The sequence below is a fragment of the Pyrus communis genome, chromosome 12, assembly GCF_963583255.1.
Source record: "Pyrus communis chromosome 12, drPyrComm1.1, whole genome shotgun sequence".
Classification (NCBI taxonomy): Eukaryota; Viridiplantae; Streptophyta; class Magnoliopsida; order Rosales; family Rosaceae; genus Pyrus; species Pyrus communis.
The window spans coordinates 17,190,847-17,217,632 of NC_084814.1; the positions used below are offsets into that span (position 1 = coordinate 17,190,847).

Genomic DNA, 26,786 nt, shown 5'->3' on the forward strand with positions numbered 1-26,786 from the left:
GTCGGGTCTAGTGCATTGACCCAACTACAATAAAGCCCCAATTGCACTTAGGTAAGGAACTTCGGGTTCCAAAATCTCTTCATCATCCTCTTTTGGACGGAAGGGATCTCGTTTTGCATCTAGAGTTCGAACGACCATGGGTGTACTCAAAGGTTTTACTTTATCCTCATTAAAACATCGCAACACATTTTCGGTGTAGTTCGATTGATATACTAGATTCCATCCGAACAATGCTCGATCTCCAGGCCGAGACAATATCGAGTTTTCCCAAGATCTTTCATCTCAAATTCTGATTTCAAGTGTGCATTCCTCAAGCTTTGCGGGAGTCTCGATGAGGTTCATGTCATCGACATAAACTGCAACGATTACAAATCCATAATGTGACTTCTTTATGAATACGCATGGGCATAATTCATTATTCATATAACCCTGACTTGTCAAATATTCACTCAAACGGTTATACCAAATCCACTCAAATTGTTTCAATCCATAGAATAACCTCCACAACCTATTTGAGAGAGTGTTCCGTGGTCTAGAACTATTTGAACCAGTAAATGGAAGTCCTTCTGGAACTTTCATGTATATTTCCATATCTAGATCCCCATAAAGATACGCAGTTACCACGTCCATAAGCTGCATATTCAGTTTTTCGAAAACTACCAAACTAATTAGGTAGTAGAATGTTATAACATCTATTACGGGGGAATACATCTCCTCGTAATCTATCCCAAGACGCTAAGAGAAGCCACACTACGAGGCTTGCTTTGTATCGCACTATTTCATTCTTCACATTACGCTTCCTCACGAAAACCCACTTGTAGCCAACAGGCTTCACGCGTGGTGGTGTAGGAACAATAGGTCCACACACTTTACGTTTCGCGAGCGAATCGAGTTCGACCTGGATTGCTTGGTTCCAGTTTGACTAATCATTTCTATGTCGGCATTCATCAATGGAATGTGGTTCAATGTCATAGCTAAGCATGATGTCAATAGCTACTAAGTACGCAAACGCATCGTCGATGATCATTTTATTCCTATTCCAAACCTCATCCAATACTGCGTAATGGACCGAAATCTCACGATTCTCGGAAGGCCGGTATGTTTCATCTGAAGCATCACCGTAATCTAGAATAACCTCATACGTTGGAACAGATGAGTAAGCGATGGTTGGATCAAACTAGGGTCACTAGTTAGTGCCATTTTCCTTTTCTAGGGTTGTGAATCCTTTGAACCAAGGGGTCTACCATGCTTCAGGGTCAGAGCAGATGATTAGCTAGCTGTCAATGTACCTTGCCACGTGGAAGGTGCGGCCTCCCCACCTTCGGGGACGGTCCGGCCTTCCTAGACGGGTTGTGAACGTACGCAGGGTATCCTTGCAGGTGCATTTGCATCTAGTATATGTGATCTTTTCACCTTTACTGGATCATTAAAAGCATCCGGCATGTTTTGAGCAATGCTCTGAAGATCTATAATTCGTCGTACCTTAGTTTCAGACTGCATAGTACGGGGATGTAAATGAGACATATTGGGAGCATACCACGACAATTCGCGATGTTCTACAGGAACGTTAACATACTTATCTCCCCCTAACGACGGGAATACTGTCTCATCAAAGTGACAATCCGCAAAACGTGCGGTAAAGAGATCTCCTGTCAAGGGTTCTAAGTAGCGAACAATTGATGGCGAATCATAATCGACATAGATTCCCATTTTTCTCTGAGGACCCATTTTGGTACGTAGTGGGGGTGTTATTGGCATATAAATGGTGCACCCAAACACCCGTAAATGTGACACGTCAGGCTCATATTCAGTGACCAACTGTAACAGTGAATGTAGTTGAGTAGCGATGAGCCTCAGGTGGACCAACATAGCTGTGTGCAAGATTGCATAGCCTCAGGCAAATACCGACAGTTTGGTTCTCATAACCAAAGTCCGAACTATCAATTGAAGGCACTTTATGAAAGCCATGCCGTTTTAGGTGTGAACATGGGGTACAGAATGTTCCACATAAATCCTTACTGACATGCAATAATCGTCAAAAGTCTATGACTTAAACTTTCCAGCATTATCTAGTCGTATCGACTTAATCAGATAATCAGGGTGGTGAGCCCTTAGCTTAATGATTTGAGCTAGGAGTTTAGCAAACGCAACGTTGCATGTGGACAATAGGAAAACATGTGACCATCGTGTCGATGCATCAACCAACACCATAAAGTATCTAAATGGTCCGCATGTTGGTTGGATAAGTCCATAAATGTCCCCTTGAACCCTTTGAAGAAACTTAGAGGGGTCATGAATGATCTTTGTATGTGAGGGTTAATTATTCAACTTCCCTTAAGAATACGCTTTGCATGGCAGAAGTCCAACGTAGGGAGGTAACCAATGCCCATAAGATGATTTGAGGATACGGCACATCATGTCACGTCGAGGATGTCCCAAACGATCATGTCAAAGCAACAAAGTGTCCTGGAACTCAGGCATAGGGTCCGCCACACTGTGGGCTTCTATGCCGCGAATGGTTATGATGTCAACCCACTCGGCAGACGTTTCAACTTCTTGTGAATACGCTTCTGGCTATATTCGTATGAAGTGATACAAAGAAATTCAAAACCTTTATCTTCAGTAGTTTCAATATGATATTGATTATCTCGAATATCTCTAAAACTCAGCAACGTTCTTCCAAAACATGGAGAATAGAGTGACTCCTTAATGATTAAGATAGTACCATTGGACAACATGATACGGGCATTTTCGTATCATTTAATCAGGTTGGATGGGCCTGAGAGAGTTGTCAAATAAACTTTATTGGGTATTAAGTTAGTAAAATAGTGTCATTCACGCAAGATGGTGTGCGTGGTTGCACTATCTGCCAAACAGCTAACTTCCCCACTATACATACCTAGAAATAAATTGATTGAATTGGTCACATGCATAAATATAAGTCCATTCATTCAATTAAGCAATTCGAGAAAATAATATCCATTCAAAATAACAATCCATAATTCAAAACAAACCAAAACCAAACAAATTATTCCAAATACTTAGAAAAATTGTTCAAAATTAAACCATAAACCTAGAAAAATAGGGGGGAAGGGCATGCCACTAGGGGTAAACACCCTAAAAACATGTCTAATTTATTCATCCATAAGAGTTGAAGCCTCCTAAAAATCCGATATCTCCATTGATGTAATAGCATGTTCTAGATGATCCAAATATGTAAAGTTAGACTCACGACGGGAATGATACTAAGCAGGCTGAATGAGAGCTTTGCCCTTATTCTTGAAGTTTAGGGCCTTAAGGGTAAGTGATGGACGTTGATCGGTCACATTTCCTCTCTTAGGTGCTACACTCTATTGACCTTGGGCCCGTGGTTAGGCTTGCCGTCCATTGCCACGACCACGACGGTTCTTTCGTCATTTGTGGCTACAAGAATTGGTCGCATCCGCTTCAAAAGATGGCTCTGCTTTTTAGCGAGAAGTAAAACAGAGATCAAATTCGAAAACTTGGTGAATTTATGTGCCCTATATTATTGCTGCAGGACAATATTGGTGGCATAGAAGGTCAAATTGGTCTTTTCCAAAAGATTTGATTCGATTAGTTCCACTTTGAAGAATTTCAATGGTGAATGGATTCTACAAACTTTAGAGTTGTATTCATTCATGGATTTAAAGTCTTGGAAGCGAAGGTGTTGCTAGTCGTGTCTTTCTAGTGATCGAAGCAGTCGTCTAGAGTAAGTTGGAGGGTACGTGGGTCCTCCTTAGCAAGGTATTCGGTCTGCAGTGCATCATGGATGTGTTTTCGAATGAAGATCATTGCAGTAACCTTCTGAGCTTCTTCAACAGGTTTGTTGTCGATAGATGCCTCAATGGTGGCTCTAATACCCTTTGCAGTCAGATGGAGCTTCACATCTTGAACCCACTTTAGATAGTTTCTTCCGAAGACTTCTAGATCGGAGAAATTGAGCTTGTTCAAGTTTGACATGTCCCTAAAATGGAGTGGGGAAATGTGATTAGTCATATTGTAAGCCATAGACATATATCGTAGAACATACAGGTTCTATAGACATGTATTGGTTTAATTTATGCATGAAAACTATAGGTTTCATGTGGTATGTTTTGAATGAAAACTTCAAGTTTCAAAGGAACTAAATTTGAAACTACAGGTTCAATTTAGTTTTTATGAACAATTAGTTCATAAGCAAAGGTTCCTGCAAGAAACACAGAATGCAATATACTAATTTAAATATAGTGGGTTTAAGTTTCTTCAGGAACTTAAGTGTGAGAGCTTCGTTACTACGAAAGTATGTCAATAGATCAAAGTATAAAAATAAATTATTCAATCGTTAATGTCCAAAAGTGATCTTTAGGTAAATAATTTTGGATTCATTATCAGATTAATAGACTACAGGTCACTTTTAATTAGTTCAATAAATCGGGACCAAACAAGGTTGATCGTAGAAGCAAAATAAGACTAAAACAATAGCATTGGGTCGAAAATACCATAGCCCAAAAATTTGGGCTGAGTGCTGTAAGCAAAAGAGCTTAGGTTGGGTACAGCTACAAAAGCAACCCTCGAGGTGGTCTTTAGGCCACGACCCAAGTCTGGGAGCCCAGTAGCAACAACTACTAGCATTTGGGCCAGGGAGTTGGGCGCAGGAGTGGGCCTAGCAAAATGCTAGCCTGAGGTTTGCATGGAGAGCCTAACCGAGGTTAGGTCCAGGTTGGGGCAAACTTCAACCCAACAGACAAAGTTACGGGGAATGAGCCGGGGTGCGTGACAATTGGCTACGAGTTGCTATAGGCAGGCTCAAACCATAGGACAACGGGCCAAGAAAAGGCTGCAGGTTTTCTTGGATGGGTTTAAGGGAATTCAGGCCCTAGAGATCTAAGCAGGTCAAAGGCCTAGGTTGTCTAGGTCAGTGTGGCAAACCCAAAGGGTGCTGCCATATGGTCCACTTGTTTGGGCTTCAGGCTAGCGATGGTCCATGGTGTCACAGTGGGTGTTGTGGTGGTGGTACCGCATAATGCCCAAGAATTAAAAAAAAAAATTTCCGACATAGGTAGGGTTTTACAAACCCTAGATTTGCTTCTAATTTATTTTATATGCATTGACTCACAAATTCCACATAGTAAATATAATTGCGTAATGCATGAAACAAATATATATTGACAAATATATGAACATATACAATATATATATATATATATATATATATATATATATCGTAAGGAAAATATAAACATAGAGGGGTTCATGCATCATGGGGAATGTTTTCATGCTTCGTGGACGTTTCAAATATCTTCTTTTATTTTAAGCGTACTTAATTAGCAGAAAACAAATATAAGCCTTTGAATTTTGCGGATGATAGCCTCCTTCTACGATTCGTTAATTTCTCAACTTCTGGCAAGAGCGTGCTGATAACGTGTTGTAGGCCTATTTGATTGAACGATCTTTAGGGTTTAGAGAGAGAGAGGGGGCTAGCGGAGATTAGAGAGAGGAGAGAGTGATTTAATTTTGAGGTGTGTTTGTATCACCCCATTGTGCCTTTATTTATAGTAGTAGGATAGGTAAAAACCTTTCCCTTTAGGATTACAACATTTAATAGGTAATCAACTCCTAATAGGAATATAAGATACACTCTCATATCTACTAGAATTGACACAATCACATTCATATTCTAAATATAACTGTAACATGTTTTAACCCAGAAACAGTTTTTATTCTCGAAATGAATGAATTTAGGATAATTTTTTTTCTTAGAATAACTTAAATAAAAAAAAAAAATTATGTGGACAATCCTAATTTAATTTTATGAAAATTTTAACCCAAAAAATATTTAGATTCCGATAAATATTAAAAAAATCTCTAAATTGACACTATGAAATTCGTGAAACACTATGAAAGAATATGAAACATAAAATAAATTTTTTTAACTACTTTTGCCGTTGGATTTAAATTTGGACGGTTACTTCTTCTTTTTTTTACCATTGAATTTGGTCATATTAGATTTTAGCCGTTGGATTCAATAAATTTATAAATATAAAATTAAAAAAAAGTACATATTTATGGTGGGCCAGCTCTACTAACTCAGGGGGAATCCTGAGCTAAATTTGCCCCAAGGGTTGTAGCGTTGAGGTAAGTTTAGAACTTAAAATTTGAGTTGTACTCCAAAGGTTGAAGTAGGTGTAAGTGTGAGGAAATGAGATGAAAGAGTAGACGCGATTTGAAAAAGACAAAAGATGAAAAATTAGAATGGAAAACCTGATACTTTCATATCATTGATAACACAATTGCATGGCTATTTATACAAGTAAAGATATAACCGTTGGGCAAGCTTTTGGTTACGTAACCGAAACTATACAATGAATTACATAATTACATTCTAATAACATCATAACATCAAAGCCATTCGATCACCCGTAATTGGCATTAGAATTGGCATTAGCTCCTCTTGAATGTGGGGATTCCTCAACTACCTCGGAACGTGGGGATTAACTTCTCTTTCTTATTCATCTACTCCCCAATCTCTTGTTTATATCTCCACCCAATGCCAAGCTTCTGGTTATGATTGTGGTGGGTACGTACTCGTCCTTATTGTCATCAAATTAGCTAGGCAAGTAATTTAATACTTTGCAGAAAACTTAATTACTTGCACATGTTAAAATTATGTAACACATAACAGCAAATTCGGCTACCCAACATCGTCTTGCCACATGTACCAATCACGTATCTAACTAGTATGTACTAGCCTTGTTTAAATCTCCATAGGTTGGCCTCAAAACAGAACAACCCAAATTAAGTTTTCTATGTGATGAAGAAGAAAGAGAAACAACAAGAAGAAGGTGCTAAAGTTTGGGACTGTGGGAGTCCATTGTATGATTCTTATGAGTTGGCTTCAGTTGGTCATATTCTTGAGCGGTACACAACACCGGCGCCGGTGCTGCCATTTCTCTCTACTAGTGAATCTAGTGAGGAGGACCGCATCGTAAAGACAAAACCAAAATGGTCTAGTTTGTGGAGGTGGAAGATGATCAAGAAGGAGAACGATGGTGATCAAAAGAAAGTGAAAAAGTTGACCGGATTTTATAGTGTTTTTCGAACGTTGGGTTTACGCTCATAAGAAACGTAATATTATAGGAATGAATTTCTGTATATATTCATACGACCAGGGCTACATATTTATACACAGTTTACATCTCAAAGTCCTACTCTATTGCCTACAATTATGCATAGACAGATATAAGAAAGGAAACAAATAACTAATTTGCCAATTACAATATTTGATACTTATTCTGTGGGATTCTTTCCTCTAACACTCCCCCTCAAGTTGGAGTGTATGTTAATGACACCCAACTTGCTGAGTAGAACTTCAAATTGTGTCGAACTCAACGGCTTAGTGAATAAGTCAGCAGGCTGGTCTGTAGTTCGAATGTAGGCCGTGCGCACTAGTCCCCTTTGAACCTTTTCACGTATTAAATGACAATCGATCTCTATGTGTTTTGTTCGTTCATGGAATACGGGATTCGAAGCTATATGCATAGCTGCTTGGTTATCACAAAACAACGTAACTGCTTGCTTGTGAGCTACTCCCAAGTCCTTCAATATGTTTTTCAACCACGTAATCTCACAACAAGTAGTGGCCATAGATCGATATTCCGCTTCCGCGCTTGATCGGGACACAGTGCTTTGCTTCTTTGTCTTCCAAGAAACTGGTGCTTGACCAAGTAAAATGCAATAGCCAGTTATTGATCTCCTTGTATCTTTACATCGTGCCCAATCAGCATCACAGAATGCTTGGAGCTCTAGTGAACCTGTAGAGGGTAGGAGAATCCCTTGTCCAGGTGCTTGCTTGATATATTTGAGCACTTTGTGAGCAGCTTCAAGATGTGGCTGCCTTGGTTTGTCCATGAATTGGCTGAGCACATGCACAGCGTAGACTAGATCAGGCCTTGTAATGGTAAGATAAATCAAACGACCCACAAGTCGTCGATAAGGAGACGGGTCCGTAAGCAGCTCCCCATTCGTCTGTGTGAGTGACAAGTTGTGTTCAATGGGAAACCGTGAGGGTTTAGCACCCAGAAAACCTGCATCTTCCAAAATTTCCAAAGCATATTTTCTCTGACACAGTGTAATCCCTTTCTTTGATCGCGCCACCTCTATTCCTAGGAAGTATTTGAGTTGACCCATGTCTTTCAACTTGAAGTGATTTGCAAGGAATTGCTTGGTATCTGAGATATCATTCAAATTGTTTCCTGCCAAGATTACATCATCAACATAAACCAACAATGCCATAAAGCTACCTGGACGGTTTCGAAAGAACAGTGAGTAGTCGGACCATGATTGATGAAACCCTGCAGTTTTAAGAGCACTGGATAACTTGATAAACCATTGACGTGAAGCCTGTTTTAAGCCATAAATGGATTTATGTAACTTGCATACTCGAGTCTCCCCCTTTCGTTCGAAACCGGGAGGAATAGACATATAGACTTCCTCATAGAGATCACCATGCAGGAAGGCATTATTAACGTCAAGTTGATGTAAATGCCAGCCTTGAAGTGCAGCAACACTGAGGAGCACACGGACAGTGGTGAGCTTAGCCACCGGAGCAAAAGTTTCCCGATAATCAACCCCTTCCACTTGACTGTAACCCTTCGCAACCAAACGAGCCTTGTATCGTTCGATGGTACCATCAGATCGCAGCTTAATTTTGTAGACCCATTTGCAGCCAATAGGTCGTTTATGTGGTGGTAAAGGAACAAGACTCCATGTGCGGTTAGCCTGGAGAGCTTGAATTTCCTGATGCATGGCTGCACGCCATTTAGGATCTTGAACTGTGTGGTGGAAACTGGAGGGTTCTTTGAGAAGGGTGAGTTGGGTGGTGAATATCTTATGAGAAGAAGAAAGACGATCATAGGATAAAGAATGAGCAAGGGAGTGAACAGTACCTGACGAGGAGACCACGTTCGTTGAAGAAGCTGGGACAGTCCGTGAGGGGAGGGCTGCCTCGACATGAAAGTCCTGTAAAAATGTTGGTGGTTTGGTGGTGCGGGTAAGATGACGAGATGGAGGCGGTGGTGAGGAGAGTCCCGGCGAAGTGGTCAAGGTGAGCGTTGGAGGTGGTGGGGTGGCCTGAGATGGAGGCACTGTGGGCATGGGAGATGCGGTGGATTCGGGATTTGGGGTAAACGTAGGATTGGCATGAGAAGGTGACGGGGGAGGAGTGGTAGGGTTGGAATGGGAAAAGGTATCCATATCAAAGGTGAAGGATGAGGAAGTAGAAGGAGGAAGAAGCAAAGGTGCAGTGGATGGAGTGGTAGGTTGAATGGGAAAGTGATCCTCAAAAAAAAGAACATCACGAGAGACAAATGTCTTTTGGAGTGTGAGATCAAACACACGGTACCCTTTTTGCCCATGTGGATAGCCAAGGAAGATACAACGGGTCGCACGAGGATCAAATTTGGTAGGTCTTGTGGCATGGGTGGATGCGAAACACAAACAACCGAAGACGCGTAAATGTGAGTAGGTTGGCTCTTTGTGGAATAATGTTTCGAAGGGTGTTTTGCCATGAAGAAGAGGAGTTGGGGTGCGATTAATAAGGTAAACAGAGGTGAGTATGGCTTCCCCCCAAAAACGTTTTGGAAGACCAGCTTGGAAGAGGAGAGCACGGGCAACATTTAGTAAATGTCTATGTTTGCGTTCAACAACACCATTTTGCTGGGGTGTGTTGACACAACTGGACTGATGGAGGATCCCTTTGGTGGCAAAAAATTGGTTAAGATTGAATTCTAACCCATTATCACTACGGACAACCTTAACGTTGGTATCAAACTGATTTTCAACCATGTGAATAAAGTTAACTAGAAGTTCCCTTGTATCAGATTTATGTTTCATCAAATAAACCCAGGTGCTCCTAGAATGATCATCAACTATAGTGAGAAAATATTTTGCACCAGAAAGTGAAGGTACTTGATAACCTCCCCAAATGTCAATGTGTATCAAATCAAAACATGCATTACTTGAAATGGAACTGAGGGAAAAGGGTAATCGAGTTTGTTTGGCCAAAGGGCAAATTAAACACTTGTCTACATCACAAGACTTATTTTTGAGAAATGGAAATAGCATGGATACTTTGTTGGAAGGGTGTCCAAGACGTTGATGCCAAAGACTGGGAGGTAGGGTTCGAACAGAATTACATGTTCCTTTCTTTGCTTTGTCGAGATAGTAAAGTCCCTCCTTCTCAGTTCCTGTCCCAATCATCTTCCCCGATCGTAGGTCCTGTATCACACAAAATTGTCTGAGAAAAATGGTGATATAGAAGGAATCATATGCTAATTTACTAATGGAAATTAAATTTAATCGGAAAGGTGGTACACACAGGACATTATCAAGGGTGAAGTTGGGAGAAAAGACAACGGTGCCAATATGAGTGACTTTAGCCAATGAACCATTTGGTAACTCGACAGTATGGTTTTCAACCATCTTGGAGTGAGTAAGAAGATCAGGATCACATACAATATGGTCAGTAGCTCCACTATCCAAGATCCAAACATTTTTCCTGCCATTGTGATTAAAAGTAAAAGCTGTACCTGAAAGCTCTTCATGAGTGGAAGTATTACCCACGTGATTAGCCATAGAGACTTTGTTCTTTCGCAGCATGCTCAAAATCTGCTTGCATTCTTCTTGAGAGAAAGGAAAATTAGAGGCAGCGTCTTTCTGGTCAGGTACAGAAGAAGCAACGTGATTTCCTTTGGAGCGATGTTGTTCTCCTTCCACAGCAGCTTTCCTCTTGCGGCAAAAATCAAACGTATGCCCTTTCCAGCCACAGAAGGTACATTTGAGGTGTGCACGACAATCTTTTGTACTGTGATTTGTTTTGTGACATTTGTCACACTTGCTTCCACCGTCTCCTGGATTAGGATCACGTCGTGCGTTCTTCACAGCAAAGACAGCTGCTTCTAGTTGTGGTGAAGCCTTTCCATTCGAGACCTCTGCTTGTTTTTCATGGCGAAGAACTAGGGAATATGCCTTGTTTACAGTTGGTAGGGGATCCAACAGAAGTGTATTGCTGCGAACCGTACTGTACGACTCATTTAGACCCATGAGAAACTTCATTGTTTTCTGAGTCTCTACGTAAGAATGGATTTCTTTGGTTGTTCCACAGCTGCATGTAGGAATGGAACAAAGCACATCACGCTCATCCCAGAGACTCTTCAGTTTAGTGAAGTAGGAACTTACAGTCATGCTCCCTTGTACGCAATCATGAATTTCGTTTTCGACATGGAAGAGTTGAACAATGTTTATATGAGAAAAACGTTCTTGCAAATCTAACCACATTTGTCGTGCGTCCTTGCAATTGATGACGCTTCCAGCGATGTCTTTTGACATGGATCCCAATAACCATGTTTTGACCAAGTTGTTGCAGCGATTCCATTGTTGTAGCTTTTCGACTTGATCTTCTGGTGGTTGCGTAACTGATCCATCAACAAGACCAAATTTGTTTTTAACTGTGAGAGCCATGCACATGGTTTGAACCCATGTGTTGTAGTTGTCTTCCACCAAGGGCTGTGGCACAAGAATTGCGCCAGGTTGGTCCGAATGATGGAGGTATAGAGGATGATGAGGATTCTCCCATTTGGGATTCGAAGTCATGCCTGAGTTGGTTGACTTCTCTTCTGTGTGGTCTCCCATGGCGCTGCGTAGGCTAGGGTTTTTGGTTTGTGTTTTGTGTAGGCTAGGGCTTTAGTTTGTGTTTCGCTGATTGCCCAGGTCAATGCTCTGGTGCCATCATAAGAAACGTAATATTATAGGAATGAATTTCTGTATATATTCATACGACCAGGGCTACATATTTATACACAGTTTACATCTCAAAGTCCTACTCTATTGCCTACAATTATGCATAGACAGATATAAGAAAGGAAACAAATAACTAATTTGCCAATTACAATATTTGATACTTATTCTGTGGGATTCTTTCCTCTAACATACGCAGGAAGAGAGAGATACAGCAGTGAAGGGTAAGATACATAGAAAGAGAGGTCTCTATCTGTATAACTTCACCTTTTTAAGTTCATGTCCATTTATCTACAACATATTGAAAATTATAAATCAAATTATCGACAATATATTATCGATCACATATAGAAGACATACTTGCACTTTTTTAACTGCACTAGAGAAAAAATATACATATTCCTGAGCAATTATTATGTGTAGCCTTATTGTGAAGACTTGTTTTCTTTGATTTTATTTATAAGCGTGTATACAATATATACAGATACATATAAGATGTTTTATGAAATCAAATTAATTTTGGGATTTAAACATTCCTAACTTAAGGAGATGGGGAGATATGAGCGGGACTAAAATCTTCTCTTAACACTTATATCAATGAAGGCTAATTTGCAAGCTTGCATATCCATTTCCAGCTTGAGAAAGTTTATTGATCAAGGAATTGGTCAATTATTTTTTTAAGCTTTCATATGTCGTCGTTGTCAAATACCTAAGACGAAAATAGTTTATTGTGTAAAATGTCAAATGACAAAATTTAACAGGTATCTGAAAAGTGTGACTTGTTTTGTAATTTTTTTTACAAGATGATATTTTATTTTGAACTCTCTAACATGCGAGGAGAGAGTTACTCGAACTTATATCTAATTAGAAAAGTTAACTAGGCTAGAGCAAGCTCATTCATACCTAGCTATACAAGATCCAAAAAAGGTTGGTAAGGAGCTATTGTTCTCGTTCTACACTAGGTCATCCGAGTCGTCCAATATATGCCGACATGTGTGTGTGCTTTGCCTAGAATTTTCGAAGATGGGATGTCGCATTCTCAGGCTTTCTCAGAGAACAAGAACATAGTTACACAAAAGAAAGTGATGTCAGCACATCATTTCTTTTCTTGTACGTCTATATTTATTTTTGTCTCTTGATTCTTGTTTGATTTACTCAATCTAAACGAAATAAATATAGTTAGGTATGCAAAATAGAAAATGAATGTGTGAAAATCACTCGTCTTTCGAAAACGAGTGTGTCAACATCACTTCCATGTACACAAATACATCTGTACGTATACCGATACATGTGTACATATATTAATATGTGCACAAATAATACCAAAGTTCTCTTCTAGCGCTAGTGGTTTGCGCTTTTTGCCTTTTCATGCATGAGCTGGGGTAGTCTTGCTGTGGTTCTGCTTTACTATTGTTTAATTTTTGCAAATTTATAAACCGATTACACAGATAAATTTACACAAAAACATGCAACCCGTTTCAAACTCATAATCTTTTGAAGGTAGGAAACAATCCTTTCCACTAAAACAAACTTTTTTTTTGTTCACCAACCTAGAATATTTCAGTTTTATAGAACAAATTTGATAATTAAAAATAATAAAGAAAATACAGCATTAAAAAATAAAGGCCTCCGTCTAAATTTTACACAGGACTGACCTTGCAAAACATTGGGAGAGTTTTGTACCAATTATCTCTTATATGGAATGAAAAGGTGCAAAGGGTATGAGTAAGAATCAATATAACTAGCGATAGTATTTTTCTTTTTTGAACAAACAATATTATCTATACTAAGAGGAAGGGGGTTGAGTTTACTCTCACAATGGACTAGCAATAATATGACGAGAATCGAACTAAACAATAGTATTTTTATCCCAACGAAGAAAGATATGCTGCTAATTTTGGTTTTAAAAAAAAAAATTCTCTTTACCTACGTCTTTAGTCAACGCTGACCAATCCAAATTGGCAAATGAGGTGCTGCACATCACACTCATAGAGACTAAGAATTTATGTGGACCACATTGATGGAGACTACGAACTAACCAAAATTAAATGCTTGTAACTACTTAAGCCACAAATCAATCATAAAAATATTAGAAAGTTAAATATAACATTGTGTTCAGAATGTAAATTATGCAAGTTGTAGAATAGATATTTCGATATATGACGAATATCGTTGAACATACAATTAAATGTCTGCTAAAACAGATATTCTTCTTTAACATTAATTAATTCATTACGTATCGAAAAAAATGAAACAATTTAACGAGAACCACTTAAACTATTGGAAAGTAGATAATCCTTTTTGAAAGTTCCAGACACACAATCAAACCAAAAGTGCGGATTGACTTTTTCAAGCCAGCGTTTTTTTTAACGCGGGAGTGACGTTCTCCAACTTTTCTCCAACTATACACAAAAGTAGTACTACTACACGTACTCACTCTGACTCAGTTTCCCGGAAAACTATCGGGAATCGGGACCCAAATTTGCAAGTTTCGTATATAGTCCTCCCTACCCTTTCAAACTATTGCAGCATAAGGATATTGCTGATGAAGATCAAAGGGATTGGATTGCATCACAGCGTAGTTCGAAAATGTAAATGCATCAAAGTGTTCTTAGTTTGAATGTTTGAAACTTAAAAGCTATTTTTAATAGACGGCTAAGACTAAAACATTTAAACGATGTAGAGTGTGTCATCTGTCTAATTTGTTATGGTTTTAAGTTGTTGCGAACGTGAGCTCTCTCACACGAGTGAGGCATGTGAACTTCCGACCGTTATTTCTTGTCCTATTCGATTCACCACAGCATATGTGTGTGTGTGTGAATCCGTTTGCTTCTGTAATCGAATCCAAGAGAAATACAAACTTTACAAAGAGAGCAACGTACTCTCCAAGCTAACGCCACCGACAAAACCTCTCAATTTACAGAAAACAACACAAACTATTATCTCCAATTTTTATTTTTTTCCGAGAAAATGTCAACTGTAATTATTTTTTGAAAAGCAGGAGGAAAATGTGCAAGTTTCAGAAGCCTCCGTGTTCTCTCGAGTCCCAAAAGCCAAGTCCAAAGTCCTTGTTGATAGCTTTCGGGTAAATTAAGGTTTATGGATTCCTAAGCAAACCTGAATTGAGTTTTGTTGGTTTTCTGGTTTCTGGGTTTTCGTTTTCGATGCTTAATGATGTCTGAAAGGGCCTAAAGTTCAGTACTTGACTCTGTTTTTATCCTTTCCATGTTGTTTGGTTGCTGAGAAAATAAAATGAAAAGGAAAGAAATTTCAATTGACTTTTGGAAATCTGAATTGTTTATTGTTGTTTCAACTCTTACGTTGTTATGATACCAGGTTTTCATCTTTTTGTCTAGTTCTTGTTGGTTATGTTTATGGTCTGTGAGAATTTTAAGGTTCTAATTTTTTGTGACTGTGGGATTTGAATTATTGTTTCCAGAGGCATTGGATTTGAGGAGAGTGATGGATTTAAAGGGAGGTAGAGGAAAAGAGAGAGTTTTCGGAAAAAGAAATGATGAGTCGATTAGTGGTAGTTCATCAAGAACAGACAGCAAAAAGGTTATGGTTGATAATTATGGTAATAATGTTAGGGAAGGGGTTAAGGGTTTAAGATTTGAGCAAAGAGGTGCAGCTATAGAAACCGAGTTTGTTGAAAAACATACTCGATTTTTGCAGTTCCCTACTGATAATTGGATCTCTGGAGATGAGATTGAAATGAACGTGAGTAGGTGTATGTCTGTAGTTTCTAGTGTAGAAGATATTTCGGCCCCCTTAATGAATTTTGCTGGGTCAGTGAGATCAAGGGAAAGTATGGACCAGTTTCGAGGTGTAGAAAGAGATCGGTTTGATGGGTTTTACGTGAGCCCTATGGTCGGGGCTCAGCGTGGAAGACTGCCAACTTCTGCTTATCCTGACGAGGGGCCTTCAACCTACGAGGTAGACTCTTTTGATGGTACGAGTGAAGTTGAAAATTTAGAGCAGAGTCGAGTGGAGCTTCTGAGGACGTTGGATGAGCTGAAGGAGAAACTGAGCAGATCTTATGATGTGGCAGATAAACCAAGGGAACCGGTTCCTATGGAGAGGAGTAGAAGGCCGCCTGATCCTTATGGTGACCTGATAACTTGTACTCTTTCGATGCAGCCTTACGCTGTGGACGAGCAGATGACAAGACCCCCTTACTTCAACTATAGCCATGGACCTGTAACTTTTACGGATCATCATAATATGGTTATGCAGCAGAAGAACTTCTATCCTTCTCAAAGGCATCCATGGAATGTGATTCCAGAAAATGAGGATCCGTCTCAGCAACAAATGAAACGGAGGCCTCCCCATCATCCACTCCAATACCCAAGACCACCACCTAGCGAAAAATTTATGGGACGGCGCATGCAATTCAATGCAAATCCACATGAAAACGCTTCTCACTCACCCGCTTGCTCTTGTTCAGGCTGCTACAACCCAAATTGGGTAGCTACACCCCAAGTCCCGCTTGATGATTTTGGAAATCGAAGGGCTCCAAAAGCTCCGATTAATTTGAATTCCAACCACCATGTCAATCCTGTTATGTTTCTGCCACATGATTATAATCCACGACATGCTAGTCCTCCTCCATTGCACATAAGGTGGCAAAGTGATTCAGAACCAAGAACCGCTATGGCAATCAATAGGCGTGGACGAATCTTCCATCCTGTAGCAGGTGGTGCCCCATTCATCACATGCTTTTGGTGCTTTGAAATACTGAAACTGCCGAGAAAACTTGAGAATACGAATAAGAATCAGTCAAAACTGCAGTGTGGTTCCTGTTCAACTGTTATCTCACTTGAAATCAAGAACAAAAAGCTCTTTACTTCTAAAGATTCCAAGCAACAATCTTCTGAGGTTGGTCAAAGTTCTAATGAGGCATTAAAAGGCAGCGTTTTAAGTCTTCATGGTAGTCCGAATGCAGGTGACACCAAATCCCCCTGTGATGATTTAGATCATTCTGATCAAACCTTGCCATTCATTGACACCGAAGACAATTTACCGACAGAAGATCAGAAGCTGGACATGGATGAATCTGAGAAGAGGCGAGGTCCTACTTCGACATCTTCCATCCCTTCCAAGGAGGAGGGGGAGGAGGAGATATCAGATTGTGTGATCGCTCGGCTGGACATGGATGAATCTGTGAAAAGGCAAGGTCTTACTTTGACATCTTCCCTCCCTTCCAAGGAGGGGGAGGAGACATCAGATTGTGTGATCGCAAATACAGACGTTTCTGGCTCTGCTGAGTTGCCAACAAAAGAGTCCTTTTCTCCAAAGCGTCCAGGTTCACCTCTCTGGGAGCAGCCTGGTAGTTCTAAACATACAGTAAGCAGAGCCGAGAAGGGAAATGACAGTGACTGCAAGAACCAAGACAAGGCACTCTTTAGAAAGATCGCTTCTCGACAGAATTCTGTGAAAGATAGTTCAGTGGAAACCAATGTGGATGTTTCTTACAATGAATATCTTAATACCAACATTTCTAAAGACTCTGCAGAGGGAAGAAAAGAACAAGATCCCCCCAAAATCGGCACGGGTGCAGATTCCTTATTGGTGGGTCTCATAAAAAAGAGCTCTAAAGATGTCTCAAAATCTAACCAAGGTGTGGAGAAAACAAGGCCTACTGTTTTTATTAACGGGCAACCTATTCCGGATCATGTTGTTAGGAAAGCTGAAATGCTCGCTGGCCCGATTCGACCTGGAGATTATTGGTAAGTCTGCATGTCGCCTCCCAAGTTTTAGTGTATGACATGTAAATTCCTTCTAGCTGAAAAAGTAACTTGTTTCGTATTAACTAGGTATGATTTCAGAGCCGGATTCTGGGGTGTGATGGGCCAAGCTTGCCGCGGCATAATTCCTGTGAGAACAATAAACTTTTGATTTGTAAATATTCTTGTACACGGTTCATGTGGACTTATAATAAAGCATTCGTTTCGTTTTGCAGCCTTTTATTGAAGAATTCAATTACCCCATTCCACCAAATTGTGCTGCTGGCAATACCAGTGTCTATGTAAACGGGAGAGAGCTACATCAGAGAGATTTGGACCTGCTTGCAGGGAGAGGATTACCAACTACAAGAGAGAAATTTTATATCGTCGAAATGTCTGGGAGAGTGGTGGATGAGGACTCAGGGGAAGATTTAAAAAGCCTCGGCAAACTTGCCCCCAAGTAAGTCCTTGTGCTTATATAAGTTTGATTACAGTGGCATGTTGATTACCGTCTTCTTGTTAAGATCCTACGTAAAGAAAATTGCTCGATCGATATCAAACAACTTTGCTTGATCCTTATTTGGCTATTACCCTGCGTCTGCAAGTGTAAACTAAGATTACTGTCATTTTCTTGCTTTGCATTTGTTAATTTCTTTTCATTTATGATAACCACCATTTGGTAATATATCCACCTTCATAATTAAAGATGTTTATGTATCAGCTTGTCTGATGGCTTATCATTTATTAATTTGCATTCGTGTTGATTCATTCATGATCGTTGACGTTTTATTGGACAGAATTGAGAAGGCAAAGCGCGGATTTGGCATGAAGGTCCCCAGAATGGTTGTGTGAATATTCACTGTCGTAGTTTCGATTTTCGCGATTTAAATCTTGTATGCTTCGAGTCTTTAAAGATGATAATGACGGATCAATCACCGTTTAAATTCTTGGCGTGTTCTTGGATCCTATGTGTTTGTTAGTTGTTCATACGTTTGCATCTCTGCGAGTGTAGGTGATATGTACATTGTCTCATCCAGTTGTGTTCGAGGCTGGATAGATTTTATCATGCTGTATTTGTACAGTATAGTTCTTCTGTATTATCGACGAGCTTGTTCATACATTTGGATTTCGCTTTGTTGATCCTCGTTGTCCCGGCGAGATTCCTGCTACATCATACACTGCAAGGTACAGAACACATTGCACTGATGTGAACCAATGTTTGTCAAGCTTCTACCAAGTAGATTTCAAATTTTCATGTGTAAATAAGCCTCCGATATATGTACTGGTTTCTGATTCTGTAAAAGTAAGGGTGGCTTTTTTGTAAAAGTAAAAAAAGATTAAGAGGGAAATTTTGGATCAGATTGAAATCAAATCCTACCTTCTAGTGACTAGTTGCAATCTGATGCCCTGACATGCTAATACTCCCAAGATGTCGGCAGAAGGCACGTCATTGATATGTTATAGACTGTCTTAGTTTCATTTTTTGTTAACAACGAGGTTGTTATGACATTCTCCTTATCGTTATGTATTCGTATATTATATACGTACATATGTATTTTTTTAAACTACTTTCACTTGCTGTACACGTCGTCACAATTCATTAAATTGCACTTTTTTGTACTCCAACGTATGATCCACATGTTATAAATGTATGCATACTTTTCATTTTTAATACACGTTATTTAGTCATATTTTTAATAATACACATGAAATTCACGTATTTTATACGTATTTTTAACATATTATTGAAAAACAAAAATAAGTAAATATTAAAATTTAAGAAAAAGTTCTAATCTTTCAAAGTATCATTTTTACAAAGTTGCTAAATAATGCACGTACGTATTTTCACATAATATACCCGTTTCGTATTTTACTATGATTCTCATTAGTGTTTGTTTTATTCAAGTCAACCAAATATTAAACACATCTTAAAAATGCTATATTCTGTTGACTAAGCATGAGACCGGACAGATCTTATAAGATGATCGTAAGATAATCATAATAATAGTTATAAAAAAGGGAAGATGAATAATAATTGCTATTTAAACTTTTTTAAACAAATGATACTATCTACACTAAAAGGATGGGTTTAGCCTCAAAATGGGCTAACATTAATATGATTCAAATTCGCCTTTGGTGAGAATTGAGCCTAAAAACTCTCACTTATATCATCTCCATCCCTTGGGAATAAAACTTAAAAATTTAAGCCACAAAATTTTAAGCAATAACTTAGAAACGGCTTTTCTCCTCCAATGGTTATTGTCACATCCCGGCCCGGGCCCCCACCACATCCCGGGTCCGCTCCACCACTGTAGCACGATATTGTCCGCTTTGGGCTTACCATTCCCTCACGGTTTTGTTTTTGGGAACTCACGAGCAACTTCCCAGTGGGTCACCCATCATGGGATTGCTCTAGCCCCCTTCTCACTTAACTTCGGAGTTCCTACGGAACCCGAAGCCAGTGAGCTCCCAAAAGGCCTCGTGCTAGGTAGGGATGAGAATATACATTTAAGGATCACCCCCTGGGCGATGTGGGATGTCACAATCCACCCCCCTTAGGGGCCCGACGTCCTCGTCGGCACACCACGGCCAGGGTTAGGCTCTGATACCAAATTGTCACATCCTGGTCCGGGCCCGCTCCACCACCGTAGCACGATATTGTCCGCTTTGGGCTTACCATTCCCTCACGGTTTTGTTTTTGGGAACTCACGAGCAACTTCCCAGTGGGTCACCCATCATGGGATTGCTCTAGCCCCCTTCTCGCTTAACTTCAGAGTTCCTATGGAACCCGAAGTCAGTGAGCTCCCAAAAGGCCTCATGCTAGGTAGAGATGAGAATATACATTTAAGGATCACCCCCTGGGCGATGTGGGATATCACAGTTATGGCTTAAAATTTTAGTCTGAGATTACTAAATAATGATTTTAGCTTTTTTTTAATAACTTTTTTGAAAAATAAAATTTATGTAGATTATTCTAATTTTATTTTTATGAACAATTTTACTTAAAAATATTTAAATTCTAATAAATAATTAAAAATCATACAAATACATAGGTATTTATAAAGTTTTAAGTGGAATTTGATTTAAATCATTTCTTTAAATTATTTTAGACGTTAGATTTAATTTTAGGCCGTCAAATCTTTTATTTTACTGTTACATTTTATTTCATTTGATCACAAATGTTGGATTATAAGTAAAAAAAAACAAAAAATGGTTTTGAAATATGACAGTTTATGGGTCCAGAATAATTTAAGCCAAACTTAATTTCTGAGGAGAATTTAGCCCAAAGATATATTTTTTCCCAAATGCTTATTTTAGCCCTATGATTGGAGATGTTTGGAGGAGGTTTAAAGTTTATATTTTAAGCTTTATTCTATGGCTCGGAGATGGTCTTACAAATGAAGAGAAAAATCATTAAATCGTAATATTAAGTGACCATGCTACTTGAACTAGATATTCTATTTAAAAACCCTAAGTAATTGAGGGAAGCAAACGTATCATATGCTATTTTGTGGTCGAATCCAAATCGAAGTGGCATTACTCACCAGTACATGAATTTGACAAATATGCTGAATCTTTATTCGGTTGGTAAGGTGAATATAAATCGAAAAATATATTAAGTTAGGTTGGTTGATCAAAATAATATACTCTTTTTTTATATTCAAGTTTTAATATCTTTAATAAAAATTGGAGCAATTTAAAAATCGTCATATAAAATAAACTATAGTTCAAATTTAATAAACATAACAATGCAATTTCAACCCTTCATCTTCTAAAATGTTTCTTTAATAAAAGCTTGTATTACTATTACCTAATTAGTTGATCAAGTAAGCCTTAAATAGGATCAAAGAGGTTGGTGGAGTGATTCTTTCAAATACATGATTTTTGAAGATTTAATGATATTAAACAACAATTCAAAATCAATATTATCAAAAAAGAAAACAACTATTAACACACACACATTCTCCTTTGCGAGAGATTTTTTACCGTGTTGGGTGCACAACCTGGTTAACAAGTGTAATATATAATTGGTTGGAAATTTGAAAAAAAAAACATTTCAATTAGGATAAACATTTCAATATCAACATTTAATGGAAAATTTAACAGATTAACTAAGATTGTACAAAATTGAAATGAAATAATAAGTAATGTATGAGCTTGAAATATTTTAAAAATTTTGTATAAGGTTGCAATTGACAACAAACTTGAGCATGCAAAATGTAATTTACCCTACCAGTTAATTGTATTATAAAATTAATGTACCAAACCGTGTTATTGGCACATTAAAAAATTTCTCGAACTCTAAATCACTGGAATTGTAATTGGGACAGTTGTCGGTGAGTAACTCTCTGCTATTAATGTGTAAATTACAAACTGACGATGGATCAGCTTTTTTCTATTGTGAAATATATTAAAGTGATTTATTCTTCTGGAAAGAAGAATCTAATCAGTTTCTTCATAATTTTTAGCACAAGTATTGTCTGACCTCTCGTATCCTCTTGTTTGTGTAATTACGGTTAAACCAAGTTAATATTTTATATTTCTATTCATTTTTATCTTATTATCTTTATAAAAAATAATATTAAATATTGACGTAGCTTAACCATGACCACACAAAAGGTACCAGAAGTAGAAAGACAGATAATCCTTGTCCTAATTTTTAATCTTCTTTTTAATGAAAATTAAACTTGTAATTACCAGCCACTTTTCGTGCTCTCCAGTCTCCAATCATGAATCACTTTATTAAATTCATTAAAAATAATTAATTACTGGCTTTACTCACTTTATCTTCAATCCCATTGCTGCATTCTACGATTAACTTGTGCATGATTAACAACTAACAGGCATCCACAGCAGCCAAAAGCCAAAAAACACACCAGAAGAAAACCCTCTTCGATCCAAAATCCAATCTAACATCTCAAAAGTTTTGATCTTTTTATATAATCCCAATCAAACAAGTAATTATTTTTCTGGGTTTTAATCCTTTTAGCTCAACATCCACTACATTCAGAGATCTAGAGGGAGAGAGCAAGAAGCAAGCAGTGAAGGCAATGAAGCTGAAATGGATGCACTGGTTTAATCACAAGCACAAGCATTTGGTGGTGAAGTTTGGAGTTGCAATCCTTCTGATGGGTCTAGCTTTTCGTCTCTTTCTCTCCACCTCCAATGAGTTTTTGCCTAAAACAGAAGCCCCTTTTCCTGAGGAAACTGAGGATTTAGAACAGCCAATCTCTGTGGAATTTCCACAAAACGAAGATCAGGATGAGATGCCTTTTCCCAGAAAAGAAGCCCAGAAAGAAACCCATTTTCCCGAGAATACTGTGGATTCAGAGCAGCCAATTTCGAGGCAAGTTCCAGGAGATGGAGATCAGGACCAGATACCTCCACCAAATGGTATTACTTAATTCTCTTTAATGGGCTGTTGTTGTTTTCCTATTTTTGTATTGTATGTATGAGAAATTTAGTTTGGAGTGAACTGCTGTTGTTGGAAAGTCTTGCTCTGTGATTGATAGTTTAGGTTACTAAGATCTGCAGTTGGGAAATTGGACTTATGCTCCAATATGTTGGGAATTGTGGATGATTTTCGGTATAGTTTATGGCTTTCCATATCATTTCAATGTTTTGTTGTACTGCTGGTTGTTCTGATACTATTAGTTGAAAGATCCTTTTACTCTTCGTGGAATCTCTCATTTCAGATAGTAAATTCGATTGCAATTGCATTAAGTGAGTTAGTTTTCAATGGAGATAAAGTTTGTGCGCTTGTGCAGGAAAGTGCGATCTTTTCTCTGGGGATTGGATTCCGAGTACTTCGGGTTCAGCTTACAATGAGAGCTGCCCCACAATTGAAAATCCTCAAAATTGCATAAGAAATGGGCGGCCTGATACAGGGTTTCTATACTGGAAGTGGAAGCCACGATATTGTGAAATCCCAAAATTTGATCCAGGGAGATTTCTTGAAATGATGAGGAACAAAGCATGGGCGTTGATTGGTGATTCGATATCTCGCAACCATGTCCAGTCGCTGCTGTGCATGCTCTCCAAGGTATGTATTTGAATTCATAACTCACATATAAATGTTGGCTTTGCACAAATGAACAGAATATTTAGTATTAAAACATAAAAAAGAAAATAATCCTTCATATGCTTCGGTTGGATAGATGCGTTGGAGTTGAGTTCCTTAGATACGTAATAACTAATTTTTTTCATTGATGGATGAGAAGGTGTTTAAAAGAGGAAAGGTAAAAGTGCTTATGGGGCATCCTGCCTCCCGAGAAGGTTGAAGGGATAGAGGAGGAACCTTTCTTTTGAGGAATAGGTTGGAAAGGCTCTACCACCCTGGCCAGAAACTAAGAAAGAGGTCGGTCAGAAAGGGCCCTTAGGTACTCGATATTTAGGATATCCTAATTGCTAAAGTCTCCATTTGTCCTAGAAGCTTAACATGTTAGGATGTGGAGAATGTGTTTAATTCTCAGTCAGATACTTCCCTAGCCACCCTTCCTATTTTCGAGTGATACATTTTCATGGTTCGTCTGCCTCTTCTACTGAACTTGAATCAGTTTTCATCTTTGAACTGTAAAGTCAGTTAGTTTATCACAGATCAAGATAAATAACTTTTGATGATAACAAACCTTTTAGTTTCCAGTAATGTGATCCCCTTGAGAACTTTTTGGACTAATTGTAGAAAGTTTCAATAACTTGTGAATAACTTCTTTAAGCATTTTTGCTAGTGTTTGCTCTTGTCTGTTGTTCTTAGTTCGCTAGAGCTTCCGTAATATTTTGGTTTTGCACCTTTCCCAGCTTACCCACTTTATAGCTGCACCAGTCATTGTGCCTTAATTTGGTTTGAGCAACCCCACAACATGAAGCATAGAAGGAAATATAACTATATACAGATATAGGGTCATGGTATACAAATATATGCCGTGAAATTGTTTTATCTAGAAAAGTTAATTGAGGTGGTATAAAGTTGTTTCCCCATCGTCTATCCATGTCTGTACGCGCACACCTGCACATATAAAGTTACCACTATAGCTGTAAAATGACAAGTGTGGATTTGTTTTTTACTTTTGTCTCTGGAATTTTGGTCCATAGTTCATCTGTTTACAACATGCCATCTTTAATATTTGAGATTCTGGGTCGATGGAACAAATGATTGATTATTAGACTGTTTGTTTAAGCCTAGAACTTGACTTCTTTGAAGAGGTTGTTTAAAATTTGATTGAAACGTTGTCCTTCAGGTTGAACGAGCCGTTCAAGTGTACCATGACAAGGATTACAGGTCCAGAAGATGGCACTTCCCCTCTTACAATTTTAGTGTCTCAGTTATTTGGTCCCCATTCCTTGTCCAAGCTGCTATTTTTGAAGACTTTGATGGTGTGGCATCATCGGAAGTTGAGCTGCATCTTGACAAGCTTGATAAGAAGTGGGTGGATCAGTACCACGGTTGGGACTACATGATAATTTCAACAGGGAAATGGTTTCTCAAAAGTGCTATCTACTACGAGGGCAATGAAGTTCTGGGATGCCATTACTGTCCTAAAAGGAATCTGACAGAGTTGGGGTTTGATTTCTCTTATCGCAAAGCCTTAAGATTTGTGATGAACTTTATAGTAAAGTCAGATTACAAGGGCACAATATTTTTCAGAACGTCCACGCCTGATCATTTTGAGGGTGGGGAGTGGAATACTGGGGGAAACTGCAAGAAAACGGCCCCAGCTAAAGAAGGTGAGGTTGAAGTGAAGGAGGTAAATAAGATTCTGCGTGGCATTGAACTAGAAGAATTTCCGAAGGCAGCTGCAGAAGCTTCTAAACATGGGGTGAATCTCAAACTCCTTGACCTATTCCAACTTTCTTTGTTGAGACCTGATGGACATCCAGGTCCATATAGACAGTATCATCCATTTGAACAAGGCAGAAACGCGAAGGTTCAGACTGATTGTTTGCATTGGTGCTTACCAGGACCTATGGAATCTTGGAACGATATATTAATGGAGATGATAGTAAATGGATGAGAAAATCAGCCTACTTCGCTGCTGGAATTCTTTTTTTTTTTTTTTTCCCCTTCTAGATTATGAGAGAGCATATAATGGATCCTGGTAAAGTTTCTTGCAGAAGTTTCTGATGAATCGTAAATTCCTTCTCTGCCTTGTCTATACAACAAATTTTCATTCGTCTCTGGTGAACCGGTTCATCTTCGCCACAACTGAATCTTTACCGGCGTCTACTGGCCTGTGATTTAGATCCTTATCTGTAGTTGCAAAGAAAAGAACACTGCAAAATGATCATGATGTTGTGTTAACCGCACTGTCAACAAGAATTCGACTCTCGCGGCATCGCCTTCCCATCCATCGAGCAGAACTGCAACTGTGTCATTATTGTATGCTATAAGCTTATAACTTTGTAATCTTGACTCAAAATCTGTTTTTTATTTTATTTTATTTTTTTTCCGAATTTCATTTAATTTGTTATTTCCCAAAAATAAATAAAATCATGTTACTTTATGTGCTGTTAAGTGTGAAAAATGATACAAATTTTTTTATGCAAAGCTTGCATAATATCCAAATTGATTTGTTCCCATCGATCCAAATACGTTCCTCAGCGGGAACAATTACAAACATTGTTCAATACTACTCCTGTGGAGATGTCAAATTTTACGTGAATTTGATGGTAGGAAGGAGGTTCAACCTATATGCTAATTCTATGTGAATTGGCATATGAATTTTTTGCGGTCAAATTTGATATGTGAAAACGGGCATTAAGGATTGGAGGAAGAGAAAATCAAAATATTGAAATTTTATTTTGGTTGATTTCTTTTTAAAAATGAATCCTACATATAATTTTATTTTTATTTATTTATTTTTTATTTTTTTGGTCAAAGAGATCAATAATGAATCCTAAATATATCATTTATAACAATAAAAACATATGGGTTGGAGGAAGAAAAAAATCTAATATTGTCATGTTAGTCATCAAATTAATATTAGTGCAATATTATATGCCCTAATCTAAATTCACTTGTATGTTGCATTAAGGTGTAATGTTTTTTATGATACTTGCATATTATATTCGTGAATTGTGAATTTGACACTGCTGCCTACATTAAAGCATAATCTTTTTAGATTGACAATATGTCATTTAAATAATTTTATTCTAAAACTAAAACTAATACATTGAAGGGTAATATTTTCGATTTGATACTTGCATATTATATTAATGGACTGTGAATTTGACACCGTATGCTACACAAGTTCTTCTAACCAATAATTC

The 26,786-nt window shown here is 38.3% G+C and overlaps 2 protein-coding genes across 2 annotated transcripts; both read left to right on the forward strand.

The window, feature by feature from the left end:
* The first annotated feature begins 14,645 nt into the window (after window positions 1-14,645).
* LOC137711051 (uncharacterized) lies at window positions 14,646-18,635 on the forward strand. The gene is made up of 5 exons (XM_068450250.1): window positions 14,646-14,878; window positions 15,233-17,522; window positions 17,610-17,670; window positions 17,756-17,979; window positions 18,317-18,635. The coding sequence occupies exons 2-5, from the start codon at window positions 15,256-15,258 to the stop codon at window positions 18,369-18,371; spliced, it is 2,607 nt and encodes an 868-aa protein (XP_068306351.1). The 5' UTR covers window positions 14,646-14,878; window positions 15,233-15,255; the 3' UTR covers window positions 18,372-18,635.
* Window positions 18,636-22,326: 3,691 nt separating this feature from the next.
* Window positions 22,327-25,947, forward strand: LOC137711154 (protein trichome birefringence-like 23). Its single transcript, XM_068450362.1, has 3 exons — window positions 22,327-22,913; window positions 23,288-23,562; window positions 24,758-25,947. Exons 1-3 carry the CDS (start codon window positions 22,571-22,573, stop codon window positions 25,529-25,531), a joined length of 1,392 nt encoding a protein of 463 aa, XP_068306463.1. The 5' UTR covers window positions 22,327-22,570; the 3' UTR covers window positions 25,532-25,947.
* Window positions 25,948-26,786: the final 839 nt, after the last annotated feature.